At 41.7% G+C, this 24,076-nt stretch overlaps 4 protein-coding genes and 1 long non-coding RNA gene across 15 annotated transcripts in view; 3 read left to right on the top strand and 2 right to left on the bottom strand.

Moving 5' to 3' along the window:
• The window catches only part of atf6 (activating transcription factor 6), a 31,379-nt gene extending 26,119 nt beyond the window's left edge, over positions 1-5,260 (top strand). For all 3 annotated transcript variants that reach the window (XM_034582647.1, XM_034582649.1, XM_034582648.1), the window contains exon 16: positions 4,582-5,260. In XM_034582647.1, the coding sequence (XP_034438538.1) occupies positions 4,582-4,778 (197 nt within the window). In that variant the 3' untranslated portion in view covers positions 4,779-5,260. The remainder of the gene's footprint in view (positions 1-4,581) is intronic.
• Positions 5,261-5,539: 279 nt separating this feature from the next.
• LOC117760016 lies at positions 5,540-6,372 on the top strand. The gene is made up of 2 exons (XR_004613599.1): positions 5,540-5,785; positions 5,816-6,372. It is a non-coding gene; the product is annotated as an uncharacterized LOC117760016 (long non-coding RNA).
• Positions 6,373-6,600: 228 nt separating this feature from the next.
• Positions 6,601-14,476, bottom strand: olfml2ba (olfactomedin-like 2Ba). 4 transcript variants are annotated; one of them, XM_034582639.1, is made up of 9 exons: positions 14,100-14,476; positions 13,859-14,044; positions 13,461-13,724; positions 13,134-13,241; positions 12,273-12,461; positions 10,274-10,502; positions 9,160-10,149; positions 7,870-8,046; positions 7,163-7,776 (listed from the first exon to the last, which is right to left on the bottom strand). In XM_034582639.1, exons 2-9 carry the CDS (start codon positions 14,024-14,026, stop codon positions 7,163-7,165), a joined length of 2,739 nt encoding a protein of 912 aa, XP_034438530.1. In that variant the 5' UTR covers positions 14,027-14,044; positions 14,100-14,476. The 4 variants fall into 4 exon arrangements, with proteins under 4 accessions (XP_034438532.1, XP_034438530.1, XP_034438533.1 ...); XM_034582642.1 differs by having other exon boundaries at positions 12,306-12,461; XM_034582643.1 differs by having other exon boundaries at positions 13,461-13,653.
• A 146-nt stretch (positions 14,477-14,622) lies between these two features.
• LOC117760005 (torsin-1A-interacting protein 2-like) lies at positions 14,623-19,578 on the bottom strand. Of its 5 annotated transcripts, none has more exons than XM_034582655.1 (9): positions 19,437-19,578; positions 18,944-19,049; positions 18,773-18,859; positions 18,604-18,669; positions 18,078-18,251; positions 17,635-17,715; positions 17,113-17,259; positions 16,781-16,945; positions 14,623-15,954 (listed from the first exon to the last, which is right to left on the bottom strand). In XM_034582655.1, the coding sequence occupies exons 2-9, from the start codon at positions 18,996-18,998 to the stop codon at positions 15,185-15,187; spliced, it is 1,545 nt and encodes a 514-aa protein (XP_034438546.1). In that variant the 5' UTR covers positions 18,999-19,049; positions 19,437-19,578; the 3' UTR covers positions 14,623-15,184. The 5 variants fall into 5 exon arrangements, with proteins under 5 accessions (XP_034438546.1, XP_034438547.1, XP_034438550.1 ...); XM_034582656.1 differs by having other exon boundaries at positions 19,177-19,536; XM_034582659.1 differs by lacking the exons at positions 18,078-18,251; positions 18,604-18,669 and adding an exon at positions 18,441-18,443 and having other exon boundaries at positions 17,635-17,718; positions 19,437-19,577.
• A 5-nt stretch (positions 19,579-19,583) lies between these two features.
• Positions 19,584-23,983, top strand: LOC117760004 (torsin-1A-interacting protein 2-like). Of its 2 annotated transcripts, none has more exons than XM_034582654.1 (8): positions 19,584-19,795; positions 20,014-20,136; positions 20,217-20,417; positions 21,097-21,198; positions 21,290-21,433; positions 21,530-21,640; positions 21,726-21,779; positions 21,866-23,983. In XM_034582654.1, exons 1-8 carry the CDS (start codon positions 19,723-19,725, stop codon positions 22,651-22,653), a joined length of 1,596 nt encoding a protein of 531 aa, XP_034438545.1. In that variant the 5' UTR covers positions 19,584-19,722; the 3' UTR covers positions 22,654-23,983. The 2 variants fall into 2 exon arrangements, with proteins under 2 accessions (XP_034438545.1, XP_034438543.1); XM_034582652.1 differs by having other exon boundaries at positions 21,518-21,640.
• The last annotated feature ends 93 nt before the right edge of the window (positions 23,984-24,076 follow it).

The following is a 24,076-nucleotide window of genomic DNA, read 5'->3' as shown; positions in this document are numbered from 1 at the left end:
AAAATACACTTCCAACTTGTGCAACTTTTGATCATTTGCCTCAGTTACTTAAGTCTTTATATTTAACGTTTAGCATTAGCCATGCGAGCTGCATTGCTCTGTGGTTAGTAATATCAATTGGCTAGTCATTGGCCTAACACTTTGATCCAGACTATAGACTGTATATAAAAATGGACGTTGACTCCAAGTCCAGAAAGTGAAGCCAAGGTTCAGTAAAGAAAATGTGTTTGGAGTTTGTTTCTTCAATACGGCATGATGTTTATTTAATAGATAATGGTCCCATTAAGAGTCAAACACATGATCAAAACAGCAACTCACAAACCAATGGGTGACATCTCGGTGGGTTGCCACTTCAACCCGACTGAAAAATCTCATTTCAATCTTAATTTAATGACGTGATACCTGCTAAACAAATGACACATAACATCAGCATAATGTTTAGTGTGGATGTAAATGGTACCATGCTAACAGGCTAAACTAAGATGAAGGTGAATATTGTAAGCGTTGTGAGCATGTTAGCATGTTAGCATGCTGACATTAGCATTTAGCGCAAGCACAGCCTCACATTACTGCTATAGCCTTGTAGTCTTGTTATTACCTGTGTGAAGATCACACTCAGTATTCAAATTTAATTGTCTTGTAGATAAAGGTGAGCATGCTGTTTTTTTCTTTTTTCTGAATAAAATAAATTCTGATAATTGACTGTATGGGTAGGTTGTGTTTAATTTGCCCAATTGACATCCAATTAGACCCTCGTTTATTTTTTACTGACCCAAAACACGTCTTTTAATCCTTTGATTATAATTTGATGATCAATTGCCTCTTTCTCATGAGAGAAAAAACCTCTTTCCTCATGAGTGGGTCCTCAGGATCTGTGCCAGTCTGGCAGCCACCCTTCTCCTGAGATGCCCTCTCAGGTTTCCTCAGATGCATCCATTGCCAGACATCAGGCTTTTATCAGCACACACCCGCTCACTGTGTCGCTGAAACTTTCTGGACCATCTCCAGATGGCACCAGTAAAAGGGGGAAGGAGTCCACGTGGAGCAGGATGGTAGATTTGGCAGCTGCTTCAAAGAGCTGCTGTTTGAAGTTGGGCCTCGTGTCTGTGTGTTTGTGTGCTTCCTCGAACGCTGCTCAGGCCTCGAGAGCAGTTAGCGCAATAGAAGTTAGACAGTTTGGTAATGTGATGAAAGAAGGATGTCAACAGTGAGGGGAATTAAATTTGAGTCTTGGATAATTGTTAGATTGTGGCCTGCAATTTACAGTGTACTTATTTTGTAATAGTTGCGCATTTACAAAATAATTATGGGGCACAGCAACCACATTAAAGGGTAACAGAACACGAAGTCTCAAGAGTTCAGAGTCAACAACCTTTTTTTTTACAAGCTGTAAACACAGCAATGACTTATCATCACTTTATAAAGTTGATATGGTGGTCAGCAGTTACCTGGTACACATCCAGCTTATAAAGTGCTTCATTTGAAGTCATGTTTCCATTCACTGTCCACTGAGGTAAATAAAGCAAAACAAGAAAAGGTCTTAATAAGTTTTTCATAAATACATTTTGTTGGCCCAAGCTTGCATTTTCCTCTAATTACTTTATACTTTATTTTTATGTCATTATATCAATTTGAAACAAAAATTAGATTAATTTGATAGTGACGGAAAGAATGAGGTCACAAATACAAGTTGCGGAGTTGAGACATCCGAAGGGAGCTCAGTGCAGAACCCCTGCTCCTCTGTGTCAAAAGGGGACTCATGAGGTGGTTCGGGCATCTAGTTAGGATGTCTCCTGGCCACCTCAACTGGGAGGAGACACTGGGGTAGACCCAGAACTCATAGGATGGTCTACATATCCCCCAGAAGGAGCTATAAAAGCGTGGCTAGGTAAAGAGATGTCTGGAATGCCTTACTCGGCCAGCTACCCCCGCAACCCAAGCCCGGGTATGCAGAAGACAATGGGTGGATGGATATATGAGTTTGGAGTCAACACAAGCAAATGGCACTGGCTCTTTTTGGAACTTCTATTTAATTTAAATTAGCTCAGTGGGTGCGCTAGCAAGTGAGCGTCCTGCATACAGAGTCTCGAGTCCTCCTGTAGCGGCCACAGGTTCGGTTCCAGCCCGGCCCTTTGCTGTGTGTCTTTCCCAATTCTCTCTCCACATTTCACACTTACTGTCTTGTCAATAAAGGCAAAATGCCCCAAAAAATAGAACAAACAAAGAAATAAGCTAAGTGGTTGTAATGTCAGAGCGGTTTGATTTGCACTAAACAGAATCTTCCCAGGCTTGACTCTGCAGTAATGAAAGGACCTTGAACCGAAAGAGAAGAAAATAATGTATGATCTCATCCAGTTATATGGAGATGCACAGACAATACATTTTCCAGCTCGGCTTCAGACAGTGGCCTGGTTTGACATAAACATAGCGTGACCGGGAGTTAAGTCCAAACCCAGAGGATGATATCCAGAGATGTCTGTTGAATCACTGAAAAGAAAATCTAAAAAGTTCCAGTTTCACTGCAGGTGCAAAGAGAGGAAGTTGAGCCGTAGATGAAGTCATACTCATACAGCCTTACGTCCACTGAGCGCCTCAGGATGTGAACATCCGAGGATTCTTCTGGCTGTAGCTGTCCTATACTCCCCGTACAATCGGATCAATTGTCTCTACTGCTCAAATATACGTCCATGGAAATAGTTCAGACGGCCAGAAGATGTGTTGCACAGGTGTCTCTGGAAAAACGACTGCAGCTTTTAAACAACTTGCAGCGCTCAGGCATTTTAAAGACGCCTCCTGCTCCAGTTCTGGGTCATATGAGGATCCACTAAACCCGACTGACGTGTTTGGTCTCCACATGGGGAGTGTTGTTAGCATCTCTGGTGTACAAAAGGAGATGCGGAGTTTTAAGTCAGCTGTTAAAAATATAATATGTAACAATTCTTCATTAAAGTGTCTTAAAACAATTGGAACTATGTTATATATTTTGTTGACATGTATACTTACTTCAACCAAAATGTTTCCAACAATTTTCAAACCCAGAGATATCCCCATTTTTATTAAAGGTAACAGGTAGTTTGATATTGGTCGCCTTTTAATTGCGTTACATTTGCTTTTCCCGTCTCTCTACTTCCAGGGCAAACGACGTATGACGAGGGGAAAACTCACTGCTAGCAGTTAGTCGGCTGTATTTTCCTTTCACTGTTTGTATTGTATCACGTAATAATTTAACATGATATATCATTTAATACATGACCTCATCTGTTAACATAATAATAAATAATAAACTTAATTCATGTAGCACATTACAGTTACAGTTTACAGAAGTTGGTGATCAACATCACAACATCATCAAACTCGTTTTGATTGTTTTGATTGAGAGTGCCCGAAGTTACATATCGTACGTTTAATGTAAATACATGAGGAATCCATCCTTCAGTATGTTGACCGTAGCTGCCTCTAGCAAAGATATTTTACAAGTGTCCACTTTAAAGGCTCTTCTTCTTCCAGGCAAAGTAAAGCCAGGCTGTGGGAGACCACAAGCCATGAAGCGTTCATTGTCTCAACGCCAGCATCTTTTTCCACACTTGAATTTCCCAAGATAAAGCCAGAGCACAGTAATGGCTTGTTTGTACGTCAAGCACAATGATCTTTGAAATGAAAATTAAAAAACATTTAATCATTGATAACAACAATCTTTGTTTATCCTCAAGTTGAACCCCATCTGCAGTCTCCGTTTGTTTTTTTTATCCTGACTCATCAACATTGATCTCTGTCAGACTTTCCTCTTTCCTCCTCTGAACACAACATAAAAAAACAAAAAGAGCCTGAAGGAACCTGACTCATCAGTGATCGCGCTCTGTCTTTCTCTCCCCCACTCATGCAAGACTCCCAAATGTGCATGTCCTGCTCTTGGTTAGCGTTGTTTTGTTTATCTCCATGTCAGAGAAATCCCATATGTGACTCACCTCTGGACTCCATCTGTAATCAAGCCTCCACTCGTAATCGCTGCGGTTCTCAGCCCCCCCCCCACTCCCCCTCCTCAACTGCCTCAAACAATACTCCTTTATACTCCCATAGTACTATCCTATCATGTCTCTTTGCTGCACGCATAATTTAAAAACTTGTTAGTGAGAAACATGATGTGGAATTGTGTTTGGAATGTTTTTGTCTTGTTTTAAAATCTTTTGCTGTGATACATATCCCCTGTTAGCGAAGCGTATAAGCAAATGAAACTGGAACAGGAATGGCTCTCAGTAGAGCGTATACCTCTGCGAAGGCCCAACACTCCCATTATATTCAATCAAGCTGCACCACATTTCACACACTGATGCATCCGTCCTCTAAATATACCAGGTTTTCAAGGCCCTGGGAAATCTATGACATTGTCAAAGATTCTGGATCTGCCCCTTTGTCCAGATCCCATGTTCCACCCTTCCACCAAGTCTCATGGAAATCCATTCATTAGCTTTTTCCTAATCCAGCAGACAAATAAACAAAAGGACTGGGGTAATAACTTCTTTATTTATTCATTCGTTGATGCATTCATGAGTAACAACCCTTCTCTTCTTCCTCCTGTCACAGACAGCGTCATCGGGGACAAAGAGTTCCAGGTAATGATGCAGATCGACTGTGAGGTAACGGACACCAGGATCCTCCACATCAGGTCTTCAACCATCCCGCCTCTGCTCCGGGTCAACCGCACAGACACGTTTTACCATCACCCCCCGACCAACAACCAGGCCACGCCTCCTGTCGGTGTGCTCATGGGGTCTGCCTAGGACCACCATCAGCTCCTGCGTTATTCAGAACAATTCATCAAAAATTCTGAAACACAAGACACAACCTCAGTTTTTGGTTGATGGATATTTTTTTAATAATTCTGGTGCGTTACCACTGACTTTATGTTTGTGATGTGGATGTGAATGAAAGTGCTCTGCAGAAATCCCTCATCGTAAGGTAGCTTGTCCGCAGCGGTCAGCCACTTTATTTGAACTGGTATCCAGAGGTAGTCTGTAATAGGGTCCAAGCAGACGCTCGCCCCGCGTGCAGCAAAACGGACTTCTCCCCGTGACCCCCAGATGTCTCGCACAAGGGGAATTGCTTAGCGGCAGGGGGCAGAGCATTGAACCTTGAGTCACCCCCATCATAACACAAATACTTACCATAGCAGCTCTTCTGAAGTCTGTTCTAGTTTCTCTCTCTTAGTTTCAGGACAGAGCATAGAAAACACATTGATATAAAGCAGGGGTTTACTTAGAAGGCAAGACCGGTCCTCTCTTTTTAACCGTATCAATGAAGAATCCCACTTTTCAATTTTGGAGTCTTTGCACTGTGCTTCACTTATACTGATGAACAGATTCAGATACTATAAATATTTATTTCATTATTATGTAACAGTAATTGTCAACTTCTATGGTGTGATGCAATTTGCTCATTTCTGCTGTTAAAAGTTCCAGGATTTATTTAGATTTTCTTTCTCAGTCTGATTAACTGTGAGAATGTTTTATTCTAACTGAACACAGAAAACTGAAAGACGTATTGTAAATAAAACTATAAAAAAGGTTGAAATTATACATACATTAAATGTAGATACAGGGAGATTTTTTAAGTGTCAGCTGGATGGACATTCAGAAATGATTTCCTGAAAATTTGATGATCCTCAAATTTGAAATTGCCACTAAAAAGCCAGCATTTTTATTTTTTTTTTAAATATTTTTTATAAATAACCACTAGTAAAAAAAAACAAAGACTTTTCCATCCATGGGCTGAATTGCAATTTTATTTGGTGCACTTGATCCTATATTGAAATTCCTAGTTTAAAAATTGTGTGGGTAATGGTAGATTTTAGTAAGTAATAATTTCTAGTATACAATTGCACTGTTAATGCAGCGCCTGGGGTTTTCAATTCGGACATTAAATGCTTTATTTTTTTATATGTCTGCCACCTTGTTTCAACTACCTTAAAAATTGAAGTAGATGAGATAATAAAGAAATTCAAATTAGTACAAATATCCCTGGTCAGTTTCTCTGTTTTGATAAAACAACATACTTTACTTCTGTGAGCAGAGTGTATGTCTTTCAGCCACAGGATTGTACAGATGGTTAAGCTTTAGCTCAACAGATGCCCATAAAAATTGTTCAAGAAAAAAAACTTGTAATGTTTTAAGACCAGATCTTCTGTGTGTGATTTCTGTTTTTTCCCTTTTGGTTTTCAATCGCTTTCAATATATTTGATTTTCCACTTTTGTTTTTACTGCATCCAGACAGAACTATAGGAGAAGACGAGCGTACAATTCAAAAACTTGTGAGGTTTTGCTTTTTGTATTCTATTATGTGTATAAACCAAAATAAACACTGGATTTTCTCTCACTATACCTGTGTGTCCCCCTTTCGGCTCTTTGGGGGAAATCCTATTCCTCCATGACTAAATTGTTTCATCCAACAATTGACTGTATTTTCGTAGATTCCAGGCTTGAACAGCCCTGCTCTGTATATCTTTATTTGTCTTTTCCTGCTGTCTTGGATCTACCGTCAGTCCTTCAGTGGGATGAACACTCACATGCTATAATCTAAACCACTTTAACAAACAAAGAAAAAAAGTTTCTTTAGCATTTTCCGAACTTTATTGCGGTCTCCTTGAAGCAGTCTGATATGGAGGGAGTAAGTGCTGTTCACAAGACAAAGAACCTGTCAAATGATGCAAAGAAAAACGTGATATAGAGTAATGTATACAAAAATAGAAAGAAATGAATTTGTCCACAGAAGTTTGGGGATTTGTTAAAAGAAAAAACGTTTAAGAATTTGTTTTTTAAGTGAATTGCTTTGACCCGAGTCATTGACTCATTCTGACACCTCTCTACATTCATGGGTCTCTAAGGGCTGTGTCTTTTTTACAGCATTACAGTAAATAGAGTACAACTTGATCTGTTGACTGAGGGAAATCTTTCATCTATTTCAGGTAAAACTTAAAACATTCTTGATATGAACAAAGCAATGGAATCACATTATACTGAAGTGTATAGAGCAGGTTTCCAACGTGTGTCTGGGACCCGACTGTATTTACATTTGGCCCCCGTCTTTTTCCTCACTGAAGGCCATGTGGACTGATCTACAATCCATTAAAATCATATAATTCACTTTAAAAATAACTTTAAAACCCTTACTAAGGGTCTACATAAGCAAACTTAATGTTGTACGTGACTTGGTGTCCATTGTCCCATGCATACAGCAGGCCCTCTTTGGGATTGTAGTCAATCTGCGTGGTGTAGGTGTAGTTGTTTATGAAGGGCATTCTGGGAATCATCTGAGTGTTTGTGTGCGTGTCGAAGGCGTACTCCAGGTTGGCCTCTTTTTTGTTGTTGCTGTCAACAGCGTAGAGGACGCCGCACACAATGAAGCAGTTGCCATAGCGGTTTCTCCTGAACCCAGTCCTCCAGGTGGTCTCCCTCTGCATGCTGAGATCCGAGGGGTCCAGTCGACTCAGGACGATCACTTCCTGCAAGAAGCCTTCGTCATCCAGCGCCGGATAGATGATCCACAGGCCGCTCTCATCCACGGAAAAGTCGATGTCTGAGTGACTGCGCCACTCCCACGGCGACGAGGACTCCTCAACCAGGGCATCGTGCAGCATGGTCCAGGAGGACACGTATCGGTGACGCAGGTCATACTTGATGATGTCACGGGAGAAGGCACGGTTGTAAAAGAAGGCTCCGTTGTAGACCACATGGCCTGTGCCGATCCAGTTGTAAGGAAGCTTGTAGGAGTTGGTGAAACGGCCTAGAAAGGATTAAGTAGAGTGGAGAGCCATGAGATTTATTAAAAAGCAAAATGAAAAACAACTGAGTGGAAGCTCCGACTGCTGGTTCTCACCTTGTTTAAAAACCTCCATGTTGCGGAACTCGAGGAGGTTGTTTCCATAAAAGAAGTTTGTAACATAAATTTTGTTATTGTCAGACTTCGGATCCTTCATCCACGCTCCCTCGTTCCTGCCATAGGTGTTGTGAGTTACTGGCTCGGAGATCGTTGCCAAAGTGTCCTTACACTCCCCTGTAAAAACACAAAAAGACCCAGAGAGCAATGAGCGAGGATTAAGAGGCAGTTTGACATCATCATCCAGACCTGCGTCAAAGAGCCTCGAAATAATTAGAAGCTTTTGTTTTGAACAGCTGGAGTCAGGGTGAGGTTGTGATAGAGGATAGTCACAGAATTTACTAACAGAACAATTTATTTTTTATATGCTTCTGACACATTTAATGAAACTGAAAATAATGACAGCATGATGTCAGACTTTTCCATTGGGTGTTTCAAACTGGTTACAGCAAATCACAGGTTCTATTTTTTTTGGGGGGGGGGGGTTCTGTGCTCTTGCTAAGATTTATTCTGCCACACAAGCAGCATGGCTGGAGGGATGGATGGATTGCCAGGAAATTTGGTACAGATATCCGCGATGCCAAGAGAATGAAGCCTGCTGACTTTGGCAATCCTCATACTTCTCTCATTGAGCACAATCATTGGGTTGATTTTAAATCGTCCGTCCAGTGGAAGCTAGAGTCAGGGGATGGAGCCCTGATAACGTTACTCCCTTGAATAATCGTGAGTCAGTGTTGGCTGTCAATCGTGACGTTTCACCCCATTTGTATAGCCTCAAACAACTTAATTAAAACCACTGGAGACTTTAACAAACATCAGTGTAATAAGAACTACCTAAAATAATAATAAGAAAAATTTATTTGACATGTATTTTGACTTTTTATTTCATGTCCCATCCACTAACATGAAGGAGGTAGGATTTATGACCTATACTGCAGCCAGCCACCAGGTGGCGATCAAGATCCTTTGGCTTCACTTTTGGGGAGCTGTCATGTTGTCCATCTTTATATACAGCCTATGGTGCTGATTAGTACATGTTAGCCTACTAACACACTAAATTAAGATGATGAATATAAAATCATACTTGCATCCGCATGTTAGCATGTCAAAGCACCCTAGAGTAACAGCCTTATAAAGCTGCTAGCTATTCCACACTGAAAAATACAGTGATTTCTCATTCAGCTTTTTGTAGTGGGTAATGTTTCCTTGTGTATTCAATGAAGGGCAGTGAATATAGATACAAATAAATGAATAGAAAACTAGACTTTAACATCTAAAAATTGAATTTACCAGGTTTTGTTGACTTCGCTTCCTCATGTCTTTGCATTTTTTCATCTAATCCCTGTCTTTTCCCCACCCCCTCTTCCTCCTCCCAGCTGATTTTGTATCTCTGCTTCACTTGGGGAGCCTGACTGGTGGTGGTGGTGGTGGTGGTGGTGCTGGTGGTGCTGGTGCTGGTGGCTGTAGCAGACGTAGTCGTAGGGGTGGTGAATGGCTGAGTGGTCGGTCTCTGTGTAGTAGGAGGCAAAGTTGTATCTGAGAAGAAGGTGGATTTGGTTTCTTCCTCTGGAGTTTTGAAAGTAGCTGCTGTGGAAGATTCCGTGGGCTGTACTGGCGCTGAGGTCACGGCGGCGTGGGTTGTGATGGAGTTGGTGGAAGTTGATGCCTCTGTAGTTGGATTTGGTGAACGTGTGCTTGGAATAGCTGCAGTGCTGCCTGGTACAGTTTTCATTTGCTCTTTCAGTTTCAGGATAGACATTTTCATCATGGTGGCTGCTGTATTTCTTGCAAGTGGGATTTCCTTGGGGGCTGTTTTTTCAGAGGGGTGGGTTGGGCTCATTGTAGTTTCCGTTGTTTCCTTGGCAGTGATGCTTGGACGGGTATTGGCTGGTTCATCCATCAAGGGGTTTGGCGACTCAGTGATTCCAGCCGTGACTCTTTGGGTAGTCTGAGCTGTAGTCTCTGTGGTCCTGGTTTTTCGTGTGGCAGTGGATGGTGCAGACGTGACACTTCTCCTCTTGGAGGTGACAATCTTTACTTCTGCGGAATGATGTGATGTGCTTTCAAAGGTACCGAGGGAGTCTGACGTTTCTGACCTGGACTCCTTTGGTTTTGTTGATTGGCTGGTCTTCTCAGAACCATGCAAAGGAGTCGTTGTCTTTGGTCGGAATGATCTTGGTCCCGCCCTTGTTCTGGCCCCAGGGACTTTGTGCTGGAGAAGATTCTCCTCAATGAAGATGTTGATTGGGCCATCACCACTGAACCCATGATACTCAAAAACTGACGAGAGAAGGGAAAATGTGAAGTTACGAATGGTTTTTAGCTTTATACAAGAATAAAAAGCTACCTGATTGGCCAGTTGATTGATCTGTAAAGTAATGTTGCTAGCAGTCCTTGTACTCACAGTTCTCTCCTGGTTCCCCATCATCTGCCACCATTGGATCCGGCTCAGATTTATAAAAAGTCATTCCTCTGATGATCATGCCGTTGGGACCGACCTTCGACACCTGAGAAGCCTCCTTGTTAGCCGGGTTTTTGGGAGTCACCTGCGGTTTCATCTCGATGATCTGAGCAGAACCATCTGTCTGCTGGAAGGACAAATTTCCCCCAATAAACTTCTCCTCATACTTTCCCTGTTAGTGGACAGAAAGACAGGCAAAAAACATAAACCATATTATTATGATAATATTATACGGACAATGCACTTTTAGGCAAATGATTGTATTTTACAAGCGCTGACAGGAAATTATATAATCTTTGCAATGATGGACATCAAACTGTGGAACACGAACATAAACCTAACAACATTTCTTTTTTTAATCTTTGGACATATTATTTTATGTCTATGTTTAATGAGCTGTTGTGTACACGCAGTGATATCACAACAACAAATGCCAATAAAAAACGCAGCCAGACAATCCGATGGGCTGTAAACAAACCAACTAATTATCTGAACCATCCTATTTTGAAGTACACCCAAAAATGAGTACACCCAAATTGTAGATAATGATGCTTCACTGTGAAGGAAACTTACAACAATAGCAAGAGCTGTAAGTCAAAGTTCAACCAAAGTCAGTTTGCAAACACCGATTAATGTTAATAATACACATTTTGGTCATATTTTTACCATATACCTTATTTTATTTCTTCAGATAGGTTTGGTTAATCCGGGGTTTGTTTAAAACAATTAAGATAATCTTACTGTATGTGTTTCTTGTACTGTTTGACCATGTAACCATATTCACGTGTGACCTAAGCTGCAATTAAACCGAATCATCCTTTGACAAAGAGGAATTTTAAATAAAATAGTTCTAGTTTTTATTAATAACACTTTTAAGACCTCTTACAAGTTTTCTTAACTTGGTGATTCTCTTGGCTCCAGCTCAGGTCCACCTCACTATACTGCACATTACCTCCAGTTAATTTAGAAAATGTCATGGATGAGGGCCCCGTGTTCCAGTCACTGGTCTGAGGTCTGTTATCGTCCACTGGACAGCCAGACCTTCCAATGACCTCCGTGACTCTTATACACATTCTTCGTATTCAATCAGGCAGAAAATGATCTTATGAAGGAATTTGTCAGTGTTCCTTTTTTTAAGGAACATCAAGAGTTAATAACGCTTCAGCAGCGTTAATTCAATCACAACATTCACCACAGCTTTTCATGAAGAGGATTTGATTAGGACCAAATCATCAACTTATCCCAAATAGGTTCATCGGCTTTTATAAGTTATTAATTCATTCAACAATTACATTACAGGAACATATTGTTTGTTGGTTAACATGGGTAATTACCTCACAAGTCCCAGGCAAAAATTATTGTTACAGTCACAGTAATTATTTAGTATTTATTTGTTTAATATGCAGTAATAGATATTTTTAATGTTCTGTGAAGTCACAGAATTTATGTAGTAGAAAATATCTGAGGAAATGTGTATGTATTAGTTAGAAGTACTAACAGCCTGAAACTGTCAACAGTTAGAACAGCATCTACTTTTATAGTATTTAAGTATTTGTCTGGCTATAGGTAATAACCCCAGTGTGACAGTGAACCTGTTACAAGTTTATTTTAGGTGTTAACGACCCTTTTTTATATATATACTTATACATAAATAACAAGTGAGTATTTTCCTATAGTATATTGTTATTGCTTTTGCAATTAACCGTATTTGTCTTTTGCATCACTAATTACCAAATAAATAAAAGTAAATGTTAAATCATTACACCAAGTGTTATTTCATGACACTAACTAAAGCAAATGATTGCTTTAAGTACCACTAATTGTGTTACTATGTTATTATAGCACAGTAAAATAACCACCAGTGTTCAAACCTTTCCCTCTATGTTACTGACCCCCGCCCTGAGTGAGCCCTGTGATGTAACTGATGAGATGTCACACTCACCTCTGGCTTCTGATAGGCTGCTGCTCCACTGACCTCATTGAGTTTCTTCTTGTCCTGATGCTGAGGAGGAGGAGGAGGAAGAGGAGGAGGAGGTAGAGTCGTGGTGGGTGGGCTCTCAGTTACATTTGCATCAATAGGAGGAGTCCCCTTGGGCTTCACCTCATCTGTGGTGTTGTTCACAGACACCACCTTCGTGCAGCCATGGACAAATGAGGACGTTAACAGAAAGTGTGCATGTATTTAAAATAAAGTGGGCAGCACTCGTCAGTTGCTATAGTCACTGACAGGAGGAGGAAAAATAATCAAGTGGAGCAACTTCTATTTAAGTCATTATGGACCTTGTCAGACCTTATGATGAGTCACAGTAAGAGAAGAGCAGGTTTTCTAATTGAATTAACAATCACTGCTTTATTCAAGTGTCCCAGAAAGTCACGACAGTGTGACAGCGCCCCACTGTACAATACCAGGGTCCTCAGACAACAGCAGCTGAGGAGAATTCAGCCAACATCACTGTTTGTTTGTTAGCAGGATTACACAAAAAATACTAACTTATGGTGAGTTAAGGAAACCTAGGCATGATATGAAGTGTGCTATAGGGTGCTACACTCAGGTCTGGCACTCATTCCAGGTCCAGTCCCTGTCTATAAATCTATGTAAGGGACCTACATCTGTTTACACAGTCACATTATGGGGGGTTTTCTTCCTTAAATGGACAAAAAGCAAGTCCCCATAATGTAAATCATTACATTTTTGAGGTGAAGACATGTTTTAAGGTTAGGTTTATTGTAACTCAATGTGATGTCCTCTGAAGTTATGGAGACATGACTGTATGTGTGTGTGTGTGTGTGTGTGTCACTGTACCTTTTCAATGTGGTCCACCCGATCCAGGAGCTTATTGGTGATGGAGTGCAGCTTCAGCAGATCCATGCCGTAGAAGGAGCCCTCCAGCAGCTCCAGGATGGTGGACAACTAAAAATGATCAAGTGGAATCCATCAGAGGGGGTTTACCAACACACAGGCTACCGTGCGTAAAAATGCGCGTATCCACTCTCGGACTCCCTCGGCTATACTTCACTGAAGTTGATTAAACATGACATCCGTGCCCCCAGTAATCCAAACCACGCGGACCTGAGCAGCTTATTGGCACTGTAGTGTGTGTATGGAACAATGGACAGGTTGGCAATTCACCTTGACATTCTCCCTCCCAGCTTCCCTGAGTTGTTTCAGCCTGAACTCTCCCTCGCACGGGTTGACCGCCGACGGAGGAGCGATGCAGGCGCACTTGCACTTGGGTCCAGATGTGATGGTCTCCACGGTGAAGAAGTCCTGCGCCGTGGCGCTGCCTTCTTCTATCCGCTGACAGGCGCTCCGGCTCAGGGGTCTGACAACACATTTACACCGACAGTCAGAGCCTTCCGAGAGGGCTTTCACTTTGTCATAATCACCCAGCAGCTACGAAGAGAAGAGCAAGAATGTATTTTCCACCAGGCTCAATCAGAATTTGACTTTTTTTGCGCACAAACATGATTGAATGTGCGTAAAAGAAATTGTGTAGAGGAATGAGGAAAGTGGAGATGTGCTCCTACCTTAGAGAGGATGCTCTCCTGGCCGTCGAGCTCCTCTTGCAGCCTGTCCTCCTGCCCCACGTCGCTCGCATCGTGTGACCTGTGATCTGCAGCCCTGGCCTGTGGCGCTGCGAGGCTCCGCGGGTAAAGCGCACCGCACACCACGATGACAAGACACAACTTAAACATGTTGTGAAGCTCGCAGAGCGAAGGAAGCACAGGAGAAGTGATGCTGCTCGTGCACCAACCGAGGCGAAACCCGTCACCGGTTATAATTGAGCTTCCAGTGAAGTTTCATAGCTCCAGAAGCAGAGATGTGTGCATCCAAGATGTCACTAGACGAGAAGAATTACGCATCACTGCGTCCTTCCTGTCATCTTCATCAGGTAGTCGCAGTGAATGTGGGCTAATGCGTGCACCCCGTGAGAGAGCAGCCGGCATCTGGTGCTGGAGCCGCGCTGACAAGAGGCGGACCTCATCACACTGAGGAGGTGGTGATCTGCTCTCACACGCGTCTCAAACTTTCTGCAACTCAGTTGTCATGAGTTTAATTTGCATTGCAAGTTTGGTTCTGATCTTATTTCGTTCCAGATTTTACCTGCTTCTTACGTCTCAAAGTCGTCTTTCTTGGTTTTATATTGTTGCAGCCTGATGCACTTTCATTTGATGACTGTTCGGGGATGTTGAGGCTGTTTCAACAGACTTCTCTCAGCTGCAGGGAGTTGCTGCCCTCTACCTCCAGCAAGGCAACAACACACGCTTTAAATGAAAAACGAAGCGTTGTAGGAACTTGCGTTTATTTGTATTGTAAGGCACATTTCATAGTGTACTTATTTCTCTCTGATGAGCATACATATACAAACATTGGACATTAAATGTTTAAAGACAAAAAAAACCTGTCATAAAAAACCAACCGTGTTGTGATACCAAATGAATAGTTGTTGTGTTTTGTTTGTTAGACATGACAAAACAAGTCCCATGATACAACTTTTAACAATGACACACATTGCAGTGGTTATCATACAAGTTGAACATACACTGTAAAATCCTCATAACCCCCACGATTAGATCTATAATTACATTTATTCAAATACTAATAAAGTGCCAGTGTTTTATCAAACTTTTTCAATTAATATCAGAAAATATCCCATAATTATATTAAGTGTCTTGGTTTTTCTACAGGATGCCTTCATCTGAAGTAAGCTTCAATACAATAAGAAACCTTTGGGTATTTAAAACGACTGTACAGACCCCACAATGACCAGAGTCCTCCAGTTCCAGACCTGATTCAGTTGCATTATTATTGTATTTGGAGTTAAAGTTCAAACGTGATTGATGATTTTTTTTTTAGCCCGGGCAGCCTTCATGTTCTATCCTGTGCTCCGCTGCCACCGGGAGGATAAGGTGAGAAATGCGGCTCCACAGTCCACCGTACTTATCAATGTCCATCCTGTCAAAAGACACAGGGTGGTCATGAGAGAGGAACTTCTTCTTGAGGTGGTCGTCCACCATCTCCTCCACAACATTCAAATGAAGTTTGGCAGGAATCTCCTCTTCTTCCTCCAGCAGCACTGTGAAGATCAGAAACGTCTCCTTGTAGGCAGCGTTCTCGTGGTCACAGTAGCGATAGAAAATGAGAGTGGATCCTGGAGGCAGCTCCTCGAAGCGGTGAATGATGGCCACAGGTTTGTCCCCCTCGAAAGCACTTTGCAGCTTGCGATCGATGTCCAGTTTGACCTGGTCGCTGTCCTGGCTGGCTGCGCTGCTTCCATTGATGTGCAGGACGGAGGCATTGAGCGCAGAAGATAATGAGGAGGCCAGGCCCTGAGCCAGGCAGTGCATTGTCTTCTCTGCTCTGAGGCCGGCCGTCAGGATGAGACTCACCGGCGCTGTGGGGTGGGCTGTCTGGAGGTGCCTCTGCAGGTGGATCCTGCTCCTTTTCCAGACCTCCGCACGCTGGTTAAGGAACTGAGCCTTCACTTTTTCCATTTGCCTGAGGAAGATGTCTACCTTGCTTTCCTCACGTGGAGTCTCAGACGGGTTGGAGGGCATCAGGTAAATGGCAAGAAGAGCAGCTACTACAACAACTGCCACTGCTGACAGAACCCACAAATTTCCTATGGAAAGAAAGCACATGTTTGTCTTAACCAGTGCTTTGTTTAGAGTAATTCACAAGTTATTTATGGTTCTGATTATTGAGCATCAAATACTACATAAAACAAACAATGTTAGAGCAATCTATTTTTTGCAACAATCATCAAGATAGTCTAATAATCATCCAGGGTTCTTGCAACAGATTTAAAGTAAAATGTTATGCTTTTTAAGACCTTTTTAAATGTTATTTAAGACCCCAAAAATGTAGAGACAATTTCTTTGATAAAAGAGAATTTATTTAAATCTATTAATAAGCTAAATAAGATATCAGAATAATAACATTGAGTGAGGGTAACATTGTAACACCTCCTGGCCAAGTGCTCAAAATATGAGGACATGAGAAGAAATGATTTAAAAATAATTGTAGTTTACACACACTTTTTTTTAATTTTGGTTGTTTGATTGTGTTAAGAAACTACACTGTTGAATGATACACGTTACAGTCAGGCATTACAGGGCTCACTGCAGTTCCATAGCTGACCCCTGATTTGCAAGACTGGGAACTGGGTGGCGCTGTTGCGTGCTCTGCCCAAATGAATACTGACTATTCAGCGTAGAAGAAATCAACACCCGTTGGTGTATTATGCGTTTAGAAACATAAAAGTGGCAGTGTCTCAGTCCTAAAGACGTGTTTATGGTAGGAAACTGTGCGAGACAATTTTCCCATCAGCCTTGAATGCACCGCCGGGAAATTTAATAATTTGCAGCAAATGCCGTGGGAACCCTGTCATCAGAACAACAAAAACATACATAAGAAGATAAACAATAAAGAAAAAGTCACAAGATTACCCTGAAGAATTCCAGTGTCGTCTGTAGCTGTGCGTTCAACACTCTCCAGAGAACCTGACTTAATGGTTTCAACTGGTATTCCCTGGTTATGCCTCTCTTCCTCTGTGTCTTTCGTGTCCAACGTTTCCCATTCAGGGGAATCATGCTCTGGACTTCTTTCATGATCTAAGCAGTGGGGGATAACAGGTTAACATAAACTTAAAAGGAAAAAAAACTGCCTTCCAGGCGGTGAACCCTGCCTGTTGTGTTAGACTGGAACAAAGAGAAGCTCAGCATTCCAAAACAAAGTGAAACGTTATCAAAATGTCAGAAATAATAAAAGTCACACTCACCCCCTGCAGCTTCATTTTTTATGTCTTCACCACGATGTGGATGTACATCAGGTTCACCTGTGAATCCATCTGATTGGTCACCGTTCACTGGATCCAGGGCTGGTGAGCTGGTCGTGTCAGGTGCTTTCTTCTCAGTGCGGTCTTCCCCTGTAAAATAAGAATAATTGATTTTCATGTTTATCCCAGATTTGACGTATGGCCAGAACGATTTGTTTTTCTTTAACATATAACAAGTCAGTTACAAAAGATTTCAAGGGCAACAATAGGTGAAAGATTGCACAATGGTTAACAACATTAGAAAACTACAGCAAGAGCACAGTAAAATGTAAAAATCACTTTTAAAAAGTGCAGAGACAAAACATCATGCTTCACATTTAAATACACAAACAGTCTTATGTAAGAGCAAAGGTAACATCCAATAACTGAAGAAAGTCACGATGGATTTCTCGTTGCTCATGAATGTTTCTTTATAAAAAGATTATTTGACAGAAATCAAACACAGATATCAACCTGTTTACTTACTTTTATCATCAGCCTGCACTGTGGGGTCTTTGTTTGTGGGTTCATTAGTGTCGTCTTTAGTCTCTTCGTTTGTGGGTGCGGCTGTAGAAGCACAGTCATGTTAGATGAGACAGAGGCCATATTTGATTCGTCTTCACACCACAAACACTGCCCTGGCTCCAGTTAATATAATTAACCCCTGAATCACTTGTTGGATTTCTTGCTGCAGATGAATGATTCTTTATGAAGGAGTATTTGATGGAAATCAAACACTGACATTAATCTATTTACTTACTTTTGACATCAGCCGGTGCTGTTCGTTCACTAGTGTCGTCTTTAGTCTCTTCGTTTGTTGGTGCGGCTGTAGAAGCACAATCATGTTAGGTGGATAGAGGCCATATTTGAATAGTATAGTAGATCTAGAAACATATTTGTAAAGACACACTGACTGGATTACTATTCACCTGGCTTGGTAATGTTATCATGTAAGGAATTTGTATCGTCTTTCGGTTCGTCTTGTTCTTGATGTGGATGTACATCAGGTCCATCTGTGAATCCATCTGATTGGTCAGCGTTTACTGGATCCAGGGCTGGTGAGCTGGTCGTGTCAGGTGCTTTCTTCTCAGTGAGGTCTTCCCCTGTAAAATAAGAATAATTTAATTGCATGTCTATTACAGTTTTGACATAAGGCCAGAACGATTTGTTTTGCTTTAACATATAACAAGTCAGGTACAGAAGTTTTCATGGCAACACCCCAAAACAGAAAGCAAAAATATTTTGTATGTCTTCAACACCATGTGGTTGTACATCAGGTGCACCTCAGGACAGCTCTCGATCATTGCACAGTCTTCACACCACAAACACTGCCCTGGCTACAGTTAATACAATTAACACCTGAATCACTTGTTGGATTTCTTGCTGCAGATGAATGATTCTTTATGAAAGAGTATTTGATGGAAATCAAACACTGACATTAATCTATTTACTTACTTTTGACATCTGCCGGTGCTGTTCGTTCACCAGCGTCGTCTTTAGTCTCTTCGTTTGTGGGTGCGGCTGTAGAAGCACAATCATGTTAGGTGGACAGAGGCCATATTTGAATAGTATAGTAAATCTAGAAACATATTTGTAAAGACACACTGACTGGATTACTATTCACCTGTTATGTTGTCATCCAAGTTTTTCATTACGGTGTTGTTTTCCTGATTGACCCCTTGTAAGTAATTTGTATCGTCTTTCGGTTTTTCTGTGAGAGAAAGAAGAAAATGTCATTAATTTACGACACTGATGTGAATGTGTTGTAAGTGTCCTGATCCAACATGGGCGATACCTGTTTCAGTGATTGATCTGAGCGGCGGGCTGGTCTCCCTCTCCTGCTCTGCCATTTCTTAAAGAAGGGACACGTCACTCTCGCTGGTTGACTGGATGCTTCAGAGCTGCGTGACACAAGTGGGAGATTTGATGAAGTACAACTCCACTGATTCTCTCACACGTTCAGAGTCCTAACACAACTACGAGGGAAGCCTTCCTGTCAACAAGAACAGGGCTGACACACAAACTCACCTTTCCCTTTAACACCGTCTCCCCTCTAGTCATCAACTGAGAATCATTTGAAGAAGATAAACACGCTAAACAAATCATGCTCAGGCTCAAAATTTAAAACATTGAAGTAGCTGTGCGAGCTATGCAAGTATCTAGCTAGCTGTGGATTAGCTAACTTGCTAGCGGCTAACTGTATACTAATCATACAGAGCTAGCCCGTACTTAACAGAGCTAGACATGGTTTAAGTCTGTGCAGCCCGCCATTAACGTATTAAACCTACTTGTATTTGCCACGTCTTACCAGACGAGCCAAAGATCACATCGCCCTGGGAAAGGACCCGTGAACCACTTCCTTATCGCTTCTGTGCTCGTGTATCGCACTGGCAGCGCCAACCCGCTCAGGCGGAACCTTCGGCGGTGCTCTTGTTTCCGCGGTGATCATTTCCGGTGATCGGTGGCGTACGCTTTCAAAATCTCTCCCTCCACGATCACAGGAAATGCCCGTCGTGTTATTTAATTAATGTTTTATTTGTGTGTGTGTGTCGCCCAGTTCAGTTGTAATCATAGATGGAGTCCAAGGATTCTGAAAACAAGGCGTCTCGGTCCCTGAGGCGATCTACGCGGCAGTCATCCTCCAAAGGTGAGCACACGGTCCTCTGTGACAGCTAGTTAGCTTAGCCCGCGAAGCTAGCTAACTATAGCCCACCTAAGTTTAAGAAACAACACCCATTGGATTTCTGCTTTGAGTCGCGTTGGCTGCTTTTATCGCTGTAGACTTTGGCTCCTTTGCATTGTATTCACCCTGTAATGCTTCCGGACGCCCTCACGTCAAAGTGTGTCTTCCTGTTTCCTCCGCAGCGATGGGGTGTGAGCCGACCCCCAGGGGTCCGCTGAAGAGGACCAAGAGGAGCTCAGGGAAACCGGGTCCTGTCGCAGCAGTCAATGGGTCCGGAGATCCGGAGAGTGGCTCTGAGGATGAAGGTGAGATGCTCCACTTGGAAATGACAGTGGCAGTGAATCCACAGTCCGCCTAAAAGCTAACCCCCGACCCTCCTCCACAGAGTCCCCGAGCAAGAAGAGCCGGCTGCAGACTGAAGGAGCAGCGGGACGTGGTGGTGATGATGATGATGATGATGGTGATGATGGGACTGAGATGGAAGTCCAGGAGTCAGCTGGAGATATGAAGAATAACCTGGACCAGGAAACAGTCGCTGACAAGCAGGAATCTTCTCATGGCACTCATCCACCTAAACTCTACCAAGGTCCGGGCTCCGTCAAACATCTTTTAGTGTATTTAGTTTGTTTTCATTTCACTCAACATAAATACAGAACGAAACGCGTAATTGAAATGTTAAAAGTATTCAAACTCAATGTAACTCAATTTAGGTGATGTACTATAAAAGAGTAAATTGGACATATATTAGTGTAACAGAAAACATATCAATCATCAGAATCGATATACAAGGAATAGGGGGACATTTAGAAGTAAGTCCTTTAGTGCAAAACTGTACAGTGAAATGACATAAATGTATAAAAACATGTACTATATAACAACAGAATAAGTGCAACATTTTATATATCGTGCAGAAAAAATCGTGTGTGTTAAATAATATTTATTATTATTATTATTATTATTATTATTATTATTATTAAACCACGGCTTGGTTGAATTTCCTATTGTGACGCGTTCTTTTAAACTTGGAAAAACTCTCTACACTAAGTCCACTGGGAAAAGTGGCCAACCCCAAATTTCTAATTACCCCCCCCCAAATCTAAGACATGGCATCTTAATTTCTTGGCCTACTTTGCTTTCTGGTCACTTTACAATTAACATAGTTAGACACTTCTTACCTTTATTTTCACAGGACTCAACAGCGTCAGATCTGATGACAAACGGTTTGAAGTTTGAATTCATTTAGGTTTTCACTCTGTTTAAAACAGGTGCCATTGGAGATGTGAATTTACTCCCTCGTGTAGTGTTACACGAATACCGCAGACCCCAAGTTGCAAGTGGAGAAGCAGACTTGATGGAAACCAAAAGAGGTATGAAAATGCCAAACATTTCTTATACATGGTAAATATTGTATTTAGGGTGAATAATACAGTTGTCCTGACCGGATTTGTTTGTGTTCAGTAAACTCATCAACCAAAGGACCGGCAGCCCCCACCAAGTCTGCTGTGCAAACCAGATCATTGGTGAACAGCCATGATGTGCCCCCTACCACGACCAGCATGGCTGAGTACAAGAGTCGGATGGAGGCCATTGCCAAGAGACCTGGTATTTTTATTCAAGAAAATTACACTGAGCTCTCGTTCTGATGACTTTCAATTTCTACAGTAATTAATTCTTCCTCATCTTAAGCTATTCCCACAGTTAACAACGTGAGCCCAAGTGTTTACCCGTCATCAGAGAAATCCTTGTCAGTGCATCAACGTTTGAGACACATTCCAATTAAAAAAGAATTGGTTAAGCCCAAGAAAAAAGGTATTGCGTCTTGAACTGAATTTTACAGTCTTTACAAAATCGAACATGGCTGTGACATTTATTTAAATGCGATTTTCTCTTGTAGCAGGGAAAAAGAAAACAGATGTCATCAAGATAAGCTCCACAAATTCTTCTCGGGGTAATTATATTATCTTTACACTCAAAAATCACTTGTTTTTCTTATGACATTATTTTCTATACTATAACTGAATTGTGTCCTTTCAGGTTGCATGTGGTATTTCTGGTGTTTGGTTGCCCTGGTGCTGCTCGGTTCTGTCGCCGCCCTGGCATACAAGAAATTCCCTGTCCTCAGAATGGTCACAGATCTAGAAGGGCTTATATCCAGGGCTGCTGAGCCAGATGTGTTTGCTGATCAGTTGTCTCTTCTTGAGGCTCAATTCCCCAGTCAGCGTCCAGAGTTGTGGAAAAGGAGCAAGATACACCTGGGGAAGCACCTGAGAACAGCCCAGCCCACAGAGCCGGTGAGTCTGATTTTCACCGCTGGCCGCAGCGCTGAGAGGACGCTGCACTGCCTCGCTCAGGGCCTGGCCTCCGCCTTCTCGTCTGTCATCAAAACCTCCGTCCTCCAAATCGATGGAGCCAGCAAAGCCAATCAGGACAGTGATGAAGTGAAGCTGGACATTGACAGCCAACTGAAGGAGGCCTTTGAAGGTGATAAACCAGTGGCAATCATTCATCGCCTTGAAGAGCTGCCTCCAGGCTCTACCCTCATTTTTTATCGCTACTGTGACCACGAGAGTGCCGCGTACAAGCAGGTGTTCTTGTTGTTTACTGTGCTGCTACCTCAGGATGAGGTTAACAGTGAGCATAGTCTGAAGGATGTGGACGAGATGGTGCAAGACTATCTAAGGGAGAGGCTGGTGGGCTCCAGCAACCAAACTTCCTTCAATGAGATGGACAATAACAAGTACGGTGGATTGTGGAGCCGCATCTCGCACCTTGTTCTGCCAGTAGTGTCTGAGAAGGAAGTAGAGAAGAGAGGATGCTCATAAACCAAGCTGGCTTCTCTGAAGAAATCAGGATACCACTTTGGACCAGCCTGTTACTTTTTGGCACAGTGCAGGAGCTAGGAAACAAAAGTAAAATTGAAGTATAATGTGTGTGCTGTGATAATTCACATATAGACTTGATTTGAAAGGGTTGAAAATGGTATTAATCTCTCTCTGTCAGAGATAAAATTGTACTTAAGCTGCTCTCCAATGTGTGATCAGTTTAACTGCTTCCAAGATGTTCAGCGCAGTTTTTAATTAAATGTGTGTAGATGTACAGGCTTTGCATCAGGACGAAACAATGGTGTTGCACCATTCCACTTCCAAGAGGGGAATTCAGTCCATATTCTCTCGTAGATTTACCATATAACAAGATGTAAAGCACTTTCTTCAAATGATTTTCCATGAACATGTCCAATCCATAGATTGAATATAAAGATGGACAACGCGTCTCCCCTTCTTCTCACTAGCCAGAAATGAAGCCAAAACATCCCGGATACGAACGTCGCCATCTTGTGACTCAGTCTTGGCTGTCAATCAAGTCCACTGCTCTAGCATCAAACAACTATTACAACCAAACTTAATGAATGACAGAAAAATCTGTTGGATCACTTTAAGGGAGCTGTCCTGTCCCCATCTTTGTAAACAGTCTATGGTCCAATCCAAAAGCGTTACTGTTACACGGTGAAGAATTACACGGGGTCCTCCTGTAAAAGTAAAAATTTTTTTGTGGAAATTCATATTTCTTGGTCTGTACCAAATCTCAGAGACAACTGATGACATGCTTTATATTTCTGTCTAATGTGTGCATCCCTTCATTTAATTATCTTGTGCACACAACTGGATTGGATTTGCACTGAAAAGGTTTTTCATTAACTAGCCCTCAAATCGAGAGTACTGGCTTTTAAAAAGATAAAACTTTTATGTCCTTTGTTTTTGGGGAATTTGTATATATGTTGTTGACTTTTTTTTTAGATTGGATATATATATATATGTATATAGGATTTAAAAAGGTTTGTTTTACCACCGAAATGTAGTTATAATGTTGTAAAAACACAGGTTTTGAATTTATACAAATATTTTGACAATATCACAAAATGTGCCTTAAATACTGACCTGGAGACGATTAGACTCATCAGTCCTCTGACACTGACACTCTTTGACGACAAGTTCAGAACTCAAACAAGCTTTTTTGTTGATTTCTTTCTTTAATTTGTTCTAAATTGAATATCGTGTTCTTTCTTGATATAACTCATTCCTCTTATTTTGTTATTCTGAGATGTTGCCCATATATAGACCTGGATATTTTCAATAAAGACTATTTTGTTACCTGGAAGAGTTAATCGTCCAACCTGTTGTTGTCCTTAGTGTCTTTGGCCGTGTTAAGTTTAGCACACATGAAGTGAAAATAAAAGTCAAGAGTCTG

This window comes from Hippoglossus hippoglossus, chromosome 4, assembly GCF_009819705.1.
Source record: "Hippoglossus hippoglossus isolate fHipHip1 chromosome 4, fHipHip1.pri, whole genome shotgun sequence".
Classification (NCBI taxonomy): domain Eukaryota; kingdom Metazoa; phylum Chordata; class Actinopteri; order Pleuronectiformes; family Pleuronectidae; genus Hippoglossus; species Hippoglossus hippoglossus.
The sequence above is the reverse complement of the archived record's forward strand: the minus strand, read 5'-3'. Positions and strand labels throughout refer to the sequence as shown.

Excerpts from the sequence above, each read along its gene's own strand:
- olfml2ba (XM_034582639.1), bottom strand. The coding sequence starts at position 14,026 with ATGTTTAAGTTGTGTCTTGTCATCGTGGTGTGCGGTGCGCTTTACCCG. Across the intron at positions 13,725-13,858 it reads AGGAGAGCATCCTCTCTAAG|CTGCTGGGTGATTATGACAA; the intron begins GTAGGAGCACAT and ends TTCTCTTCGTAG. Across the intron at positions 12,462-13,133 it reads GGGTGGACCACATTGAAAAG|GTGGTGTCTGTGAACAACAC; the intron begins GTACAGTGACAC and ends GGCTGCACGAAG.
- LOC117760004 (XM_034582652.1), top strand. The coding sequence starts at position 19,723 with ATGGAGTCCAAGGATTCTGAAAACAAGGCGTCTCGGTCCCTGAGGCGA. Across the intron at positions 20,418-21,096 it reads TCCACCTAAACTCTACCAAG|GTGCCATTGGAGATGTGAAT; the intron begins GTCCGGGCTCCG and ends TGTTTAAAACAG. Across the intron at positions 21,641-21,725 it reads GGTTAAGCCCAAGAAAAAAG|CAGGGAAAAAGAAAACAGAT; the intron begins GTATTGCGTCTT and ends TTTCTCTTGTAG.
- LOC117760005 (XM_034582655.1), bottom strand. The coding sequence starts at position 18,998 with ATGGCAGAGCAGGAGAGGGAGACCAGCCCGCCGCTCAGATCAATCACT. Across the intron at positions 18,860-18,943 it reads CAGATCAATCACTGAAACAG|AAAAACCGAAAGACGATACA; the intron begins GTATCGCCCATG and ends TTTCTCTCACAG. Across the intron at positions 16,946-17,112 it reads AAAAAATGAAGCTGCAGGGG|ATCATGAAAGAAGTCCAGAG; the intron begins GTGAGTGTGACT and ends CCCACTGCTTAG.